At 48.2% G+C, this 8,695-nt stretch overlaps 1 protein-coding gene across 1 annotated transcript in view; it reads right to left on the bottom strand.

The window, feature by feature from the left end:
- Positions 1 to 4,014: 4,014 nt before the first annotated feature.
- Positions 4,015 to 8,695, bottom strand: part of LOC126521378 (cubilin-like) — a 259,243-nt gene continuing 254,562 nt past the window's right edge. Inside the window, exon 16 of the mRNA XM_050170068.3 lies at positions 4,015 to 7,451. Within this exon, the coding sequence (XP_050026025.1) occupies positions 7,234 to 7,451 (218 nt within the window). The 3' untranslated portion in view covers positions 4,015 to 7,233. The remainder of the gene's footprint in view (positions 7,452 to 8,695) is intronic.

The raw sequence follows: 8,695 nt of genomic DNA, 5'->3' as shown, positions 1-8,695 counted from the left end.
TTATTAACAATATAAAGAAATTATCGGCCTCGGCCGATTGTCACAAGTTAGTGACGTGACAAGGTCTTATTAATTATAAAATGGCGAAGCTACCTGCCATCGAAGTTTATGTCGGGGTTTGCGCCAAGACTAATATGACCTGTACACAATTTGAAGAAGTCAAAATCTCAATCTTTCTTAACTTCATATTTTTCTTTATTGCCCCTTCCGGGTTAAAAAAAAAAGTACTATGCTATAAAAGAGCTTCCTTCAAAGTGAAACAATCAACTGCCACGAAAACGTTTAAATTCCTAGATATGAGTTCGTCATAATATTTTTAAATTCTTTTTTTTTTTTACATGTTCAAGTAATTTGTGAACGAGGTAATGCTACATACACACACTCGCACGCGCACACATTCTCACGACATACAAGAATGTCTTTCACATGATCATGTACATATAGATGGTTTCGCCGCGCTTGAATATATAAACATGTGTATCGTGTGGTGTGACTTCGAGCAAAGAGCTACAAGAATAACGCGTTTCCGAAGAACCGCGGCAACGCACCGACTGTCCGGACATTTCATTTAACGGCCCCGCAACGTCCGCCCGCGCCCCCAGAAAACAACGCGCATTCTCACTTTCCAAACCGCCATGACAGAGCGAGTCGTCGTTTTCGGTCAACGTGAGTGACATCGAAAAATGCTTTCGTGTCGAGGGAGTGACGGCGAATCGTTAAAAGGGGGCAAGCGGATGGGAGAGCAAAGAAAAAAAAAATATATATATATGTGACGATTCCCAGTGAGCACTTCGCAAGATGAGAACGACGTCCCAGTTTGTTGTTGTATGTTAAATGACGAGCAAGTTGGAAGAAAATAGGCCACATAAGGGCCGGGTATTCCGGTCATCAAAAACAAACTCCAGCGAATAAGGAATGCACGAAACAAAAAAAGAAGAACAAAATAAACGAAAGAAAATTGGGGCCGCCGGAAATTGAGATCCGACGCCCATGTTGAAATCTATCTGAAGTGAAGCTTCAATGAAGAGCTTGATTGAATGCTTTACAACTAATGGCGATCGATGCCTACAATTCTGTATACAGGGCGTCCCAGCTAAGGTTAGCCAAGATCTTGAAAATGAAATTTTGAATATACGATGACGTAACCAATCGTATTCTGTCAGCAGTGAACGTACCGTACCAGGGGGATGTATTTTCACGATTGAGCTATCGGTAATTAGATTAGATTAATAAACGAACCTTGTAATTACTGAACTGAGGGCGCGAGTTTTGATAGAAAATTAACAATTGTGTTTTAAAACATCCGATCAGTTGTTTTCAGTGTGCCATGTCTTGCGTGGTTACTTTTCTTCCGCTTTACAAAGAAAACGCGCGAAATAGGAAAATAACCGCATGATTGCGCGTCAGCGCCTCGCGACCCCAGCGGTCCCAGGCGTTACTCGGAAGAATTAACTCTGCCCAATGCCCATTAACGCTTTGCTGTCCTTTGCTAAGGAGGCAGGTATCCTTCTTTCACCTGATCCCTTACCCCTATCTTAGGCCACGGGCCATCCCTTCTGATAAAGGTTTCAATCAATCAATCAATCAATCAATCAATCAATCAATCAATCAATCAATCAATCAATCAATCAATCAATCAATCAATCAATCAATCAATCAATCAATCAATCAATCAATCAATCAATCAATCGGCTGCCACGTGAAAGTGTCGAGGCATCGCTGTTGGCGTTGGCCACCGCGAACTCTGAGCTGATTTTCCAGCGTGAAGCGCGACGCCAACGTAGTGCGCAGCGGAATTGAGGAGGTGTACGCTGACAGCGTACAGACCCGTACTCGTGAGCCAACCGGTACTCCGAGCGCCGCTTCCTCTAGGACCAGTTCGGAAACGCGCACAGCGTCTCCGCCAGCGTCTCAGCCGGAGCATGCGGATATAATGTGCAATATTTGCTCGAATAAAAAACAAAAAACAAATAGGAGGTTTTGTACGAAATAACTTGGTTAAAAAAATTCTAATGAAGAAGAGCTAAACAAAATGAAGTGGGCTGGAAGTGTTAGACTGAGTCCAACGTGGAACTACTACACTGCGATCCGCCCGAGGGATACGCCGTGACAGAGGACGCCTCGCTGTGACTATGAATTGCTTTCGCTCGACGCTCTTGTCACGCATACAAAATTAGTGGGTATGTCATATTAAGTTTGTTTATCGTAGAGCTAGTAATCGGATGCGTTCGAGTACACGTTAACAACCTTCACTTCTTTAGTTAAAACGCGAAAATCCCTCCCCCCCCTCCCCCCCACGCCTTCCTTTTCTTGATATCTGCCAGTTCTCAAGTTGCTCAGCGCTACTAGCAGCCACGGGCACCAAAAGTACGGTAACATTTCTCTTTTTCTTGAAGTCCGGCGGTAGTCGGCTGGGAAGCACGGAACGGAATATCGGACCGAGGGAAGCGAAAAATTGAGCTTTGTCGCGCGTACGATGCTCCCGCTGATTGGTCTACAGCATACATAATAGGCAGCGGTCTCGAGTGTGTTGTGTCCGCGCCATCGTCGGGGCTTTCTGTAGACATCCACAGGAGGACTCCCGATGAGAACGCCGCCTCCACTTACGGGGATGGCACGTATACACGCACACATACACACACACGCAGATGGGACGGGAGAAGAAGAAAAGCAACGGTAACGGTTGGCGGTCGGTCCCTATTGTGAACCTCGCAATCGCTCGAGAGTCAGCACATATATATAGGGCGGCCACGGGACGTCTTGGCTTTTTTTTTCTGTCTTCCAGCGTCGGCAGCGAGTGAGCAGAGGCCGCTGACGTTTGGCAACACTGCTTCCCGCCTGGCTGTTTTGAGCGAGGCGAGAGATCGAACTTTTGAGAAAACCAAGCGCTGCTGCTTTGCCAGCCACCCTTCCTGTATTTCTTTTTTTTTTGCTTGTTTATCACGTTTGACCGGAGGCGGAGAGAGCAGAACTCGAGAACCCCGCTGAAGCAAGCGGTCCCAAGAAGAGATAGCACACGGCCAAACGAATAGAGAGGAACAGCTATAACATAGAGGGTGCTAGAAATAGCGGCCCGCGCATGCGCAGTAACTGCGAACGCTATTTATTGAGCTGTGCTAAGTGTAGTTAAGCGTCCATTTCGTCTGCCCAAGAAACAGCGCCGCCGCCGCAAGGTTACCTAAAACTGCGCCCATTAATAAAATCCATTTAAGCGCGCAAGCAGATAGTGTATGTCGCGGGATCGAATCCCAGCCTGCGAAAACGCCCGTGTACTTAGATTTAGGTGCACGTTAAAGAACCTCAGGTGTTCCAAATTTCCAGAGCCTCCCACTATGACGTGCCGCATAATCAGATCGTGGTTTTGTCACATAAGCCCCATAATGTAATTTTTTTAGGTAGTGTATGCTAAATTAGACCTTGGAGTTGGGGAAATGCGCTTGCGCTGAAGCCAAACTCGGCTCCGACACTTTCGTGCATGGGGCCGGTGGCGCATGTGATAACGTTGGTTCCACTATTTCTAAGACCCTCTAATTGAGGCCCCAGACGATGCTGCGGGCCGTGCACATCACAATGATGACGACAAGAAAAGAGAATTCGCAATTTGCGCTGAGGTCTAAAGCGGTGAAAACAAAGCATCGTGGCTCTTTGTGTTTGCGAAAGACGTCACTTCCGCTCCTTAGGAAACAGGAGAGACGCATCATCTGTTCGCGTAAGTCACTTTTTTTTACATCATTTGTGCTGAACAATCTAGATTTGTTGGAGAGCCTCTGCTGCCGAATCACGAGAAGCTAATTTTGGTTCGGGAATGCTGTCATTCTTCGAGGCCAGACCAACAGAGGGCTTCTAGCATACTTGATGCTATGTATAACTGGTTTCATTGCACACGCAGCTATAACATTGTAGTGCGTGCACTTTAGCGATGCATGGTAAACAGGTGTCTACCTGCAACCTACACGTTACGTCATCGAAAATCCGAAGCCATTTTTTCAGGTTGCGCGTAGCTGTGTGCGAATATAACAGATAACGCTTTATTGAGTCAAACTTCGCGAGCTTGTTACAGATGCCTGCGTCTCTCAAGACAGTGTTATACCTACTGCGAAAGCACCAGCATTATCAAGCATCGTATAACGACATCAGCACTGGAAAGACGAAAAACACTTCTTTGCTTTACTTGCAATAATGTCAACAGATGGTTGCTTATTCCGCAGTAACACTAACAAACCTGCTAAAAGAACAAACAAGGAACAACGCTCCTTTCACATTCGCATAGCGTTATTGCATTATCAAATTACCTATCTCGTGTTCCCCGCTGGTCCTTGCGGCCGTCAATATGACATATATATCCTAAGATCTTGAATATGCTCTCAAAGCACGAAGGAAAGTTCCTGGACCTCGCTAATGCATTCTAAATTTTTCGTTATGCCCGAGACGTTTAACATGGTTCGATCCACTCGGCAAGCGGTAAAATTGTTATACACCTAGCTGAAGAGTATTTTTGTGACAGAGGGATGAAGGGAAGAATAAAAATGACTGCATAAGAAAAGCTAGTGCCTTCGTGACCTCGGTTATGGGATAGCTAACGTTTAAGTTAGCACTGTCTAAATCAACAAACCAGGCTTGCAAGATCGCTCAACACTGGCTACTCTGTGACGTAACGCAGAACCTCGCACACGCTAAGCGAGTCGTTTTCGCGACGTAGCTTCCGAAAATAAAGTGGAAAACAAGTAACTGGCGCACATGTGTTCGCAGTAGCAGTCCTTGTTCGACCGCATCGAAGTGCTTGACTTGCGAGCTTGTCAGTTGGCCAAACCTGCTACTGCGCTACGGCGTAAAAAAGAAAAAAAGGAGGAAACAGCAATTGAAACAAAAAAATAGATGAAGAGAATAACGGTGTTAAACGAAAGGTAAGCAGGGTAGACTTGGGAGGGATCTCAGTCTTGTAAGGTTTCACTGGCCTCGCTGCCTTTACGAAAATTGCATGTTCGGCCGCCACATGGTAGGCTTCGGACAGAGTGCGCATTCGCGTAATGTTGCGCCTACGTCGGCGGTGCTTGGTACTCGCTTTCGACGCCATTGCATCAACCGCTCCGTCTCATGGCTTCTCAGGACGGCAGGGCCTCGCTCGCGAGCGCCGCTACGCGACGCTAGCGTCGTTTCCGGAAGCACCACTGGTCTGCACTAGCAGAGGTCAGCGGGGAGCGCTCTCTGGCTGAGGCTTGGTTTTGGCACTGAAGTGTTGCAACATTTGCAGCCCGCGCTCGCCGTCACCGAAACGAGTGGGATTGCACAGCACTTCGCTTCACGCGTCGCTGTTCAAGTAGCAACGCGGTTCACGCTTGCGGTGCAAAGATTTGGAAGTGACTCCGCGTTGTGCCCGACGCCCTTAAAAGCAGACAGCAAAAGGATCGCACCTCTCAAGCCGTTCGCGTCCGCCTGCCAGCACTTTTATGTCACAGTACCTGGTAATTTTTAGACCTGCGACTCGTTGATTTGTCAAAGCAGTTCGCGAGTAAGCTCGCCGAAAGAATAAATTTCTCGGTTTCGTTTACAACGCGGTCGTACGCGCTCAGCGTAGCAATACACGCCAGGCGTCGTTTTTGCTTAGGTCATATAAACGTATTCGCATATCAGCAAGAAAAAAAAAAAGGGAGGGACAAAGTCAAGTAAGCGTTAGCGTTAGGATAGAGTACCGAATTGCAACCAAGATCGTGGCGGTTATAAGCAGGCTGGTTTGAGAGACAACCTTTTACTGCGGGCAGTTACGCGCGTCGAGCTCTACCGTGCTACTTCTGTCTTTCGTAAGGTGGCTTCTCTGCAACGAAAGAACCGCACGAGAATCCAATACACTGCACGCATTGCGCGTCAAACAACGACACTGCCGCCTCAGCGGCACCCTTCTCTGGCGCCGTGCAGACGAAAGTCGAGGAGGGATAACATGGGCATTATAAAGGTGAACAACAACATTGGAGGCAGGATTACGTACGGAAGCTGTTCATGACGCAATATGCCTGACCAACCCCTCTCTTTAGGCGTCAGGTGCTCTGAAATATTTTGAGCAGGAGCGTGTACGAAGGACGTTGAGAAACTGCAGGCTAGTGTTCACCTGTATTTCTGGACATCGCAACTTCATTGCATCTGGCAGTAGTAAGCCCGTCTGCGTCAGCCGTAGCAGCGCGAAACTGTATTTCGACGCTAGCCCAGGCTCCTCCTGTTCACTTCACGAAACACGCAAAAGTTGTGTCGCCACGGCAATTCAGAACCCGTGTGTATTCACCCGATGTGAGTTATAGTTTTAAACTAGCGAACGCTATATCTTAAGGAGGGAACTAGGACACATTTAATGTTGTGGTCCTGATCAGTAGCTCATGCGAAATAAGACAAACATCGCGAGAACGGTGTTGTTACATCTTTCTTTGTCTCGCTTTCATGCCACTTTGCTATTCTTGCGAACAGATTAATTTGATCGCTCGTTTGCCTGTAGAATCCTATCGACGACGAACAAGCTAGGTCTGCTTCTTGAAGAGAGCGACATCGCTGAATACACAGGGAACAAATTAAGAAACACGCTGAATCACTCGGTACCAAGTGTTCCAGCCTGTTTGTGTGCTATTTCAGTTCAAGGTATACCGGAACATGGGATGGCAGCATATTGTAGCAGTGCTGGTAGCGACAACTTGTGACGCTTTGTTCGGCTATAACGTGCCAGGCGCGCTTCTGTATTGCATAAGTATCCTCGCCGGAAGGAATAAGGAATAAAGCGAAACACTTTAGTGATCATTGCTGCCGACGTATTTACGCCAGCAGCTAAGTAGAACATGATCTTGCAATTACAGTTTTGTAGCTGTAGCTGGAACTCTTCGTCGCAGGATGGCACTACCAGCTCTCCGTCTCTCCGGTATTCCGTAAGCGGTAACAGTTCGTTGGCAAGCTAAAACTCCGATGCAGGACCAACTAGCTCACCCGTCTACCTAGCTCAACTTAACACATCGGAGCCAATCAATGCGACTCAAGGTGGCACACGGCCGCACCTTCCCACCCAGTTACGCAGGTAGGCAGACAAGCGGGTTTCGGAGGGAAGTATGGGTAACAATGCGGCGTGCAGAGTATTGGGCTCCGCATCGTTCTTTGTCCATCCTCCCTGACCCCGGGTGTCGGGAAGGAATGATGGTGGAGTGTGTGTGGAGGAGTGGTCAGTTCCTGGGTGCCTCGTCGCTCTTAGACGGTGGTCTCTAGTCACACGGTGTCCATGGAGACGAAGTGCATGGCCGGCACCTCTCCGGGCGGCGGTGGCCGCAGGGGCGGCCGGTCGCCGAACGGCGGGTGCCGCCTCCTCCGGCGCCGCCGCCTCCGCCTGCTGCGGCACACCAGGCACAGCGTGAGCAGCGTGAAGGCCGCGCAGCCCCCGGACACGCCGCCCACCAGGTACAGGTTGAGCTCGGGGCTGCGCACGCCTGCGGCACGGAGGGGCACGCGTAGACTGAGCGTGCGTTTACTTCTGTTCAACTTATTGCACACGTGATTCCGGACTGCTGACAAGAGAGCGAGAGAGAAGAAAAAGTAAAGACAGGGAGGCTAACCGGAGCGATTCTCCGGTTGGCTAGCCTGTACTGGGCAACAATGTAAGGTAGCAAACCGGGTGTTCCTTTCTGGTTAATCTCGTTACCTTTCCCTTTATTCCTCTCTCTCTGTACTGCGGAAGGGGAGGAGGTGGACAAAAGACGAGATAAAAAGAAAAGGTAGAAGAGAAAAATGAACAACTCAAGACCATCTTTGTGGCCTCTCGCCACAGAGTCTTTCAGATGGCGAACTGTACCACTGTCACATACAAAGACATAGAGGAGCATCACACAGCATCACACAGCATCACAATCCGGAACCTATTATGTATCATCATCGTCGTCGTCGTCGTCGTCGTCGTCATCATCATCATCATCATCATCATCATCATCATTAGCCTGGTTACGCCCATTGCAGGGCAAAGGCCTCTCCCATACTTCTCCAACTACCCCGGTCATGTACTAATTGTGGCCATGTTGTCCCTGCAAACTTCTTAATCTCATCCGTCCACCTAACTTTCTGCCGCCCCCTGCTACGCTTCCCTTCCCTTGGAATCCAGTCTGTAACCGTTAATGACCATCAGTTACGTTCCCTCCTCATTACATGTCCTGCCCATACACACTTCTTTTTCTTGATTTCAACTAAGTTGTCATTAGCTCGCGTTTGTTCCCTCACCCAATCTGCTTTTTTCTCATCCCTTAAAGTTACACCTATCATTCTTCTTTCCATAGCTCGTTGCGTCGTCCTCAATTTAAGTAGAACCCTTTTCGTAAGCCTCCAGGTTTCTGCCCCGTACGTGAGTACTGGTAAGACACAGCTGCTATACACTTTTCTCTTGAGGGATAATGGCAACCTGCTGTTCATGATCTGAGAATGTCTGCCAAACGCACCCCAGCCCATTCTTATTCTTCTGATTATTTCAGTCTCATGATCTGGTTCCGCGGTCACTACCTGTCCTAAGTAGATGTATTCCCTTACGACTTCCAGTGCCTCGCTACATATCGTATACTGCTATTCTCTTCCGAGACTGTTAAACATTACTTTAGTTTTCTGCAGATTAATTTTTAGACCCACCCTTCTGCTTTGCTTCTCCAGGTCAGTGAGCATGCATTGCAGTTGGTCCCCTGAGTTACTAAGC

The sequence above is a fragment of the Dermacentor andersoni genome, chromosome 6 (assembly GCF_023375885.2).
Source record: "Dermacentor andersoni chromosome 6, qqDerAnde1_hic_scaffold, whole genome shotgun sequence".
Classification (NCBI taxonomy): Eukaryota; Metazoa; Arthropoda; class Arachnida; order Ixodida; family Ixodidae; genus Dermacentor; species Dermacentor andersoni.
Note: the sequence above shows the minus strand (reverse complement) of the source record. Positions and strands in the feature narration are given on the sequence as shown.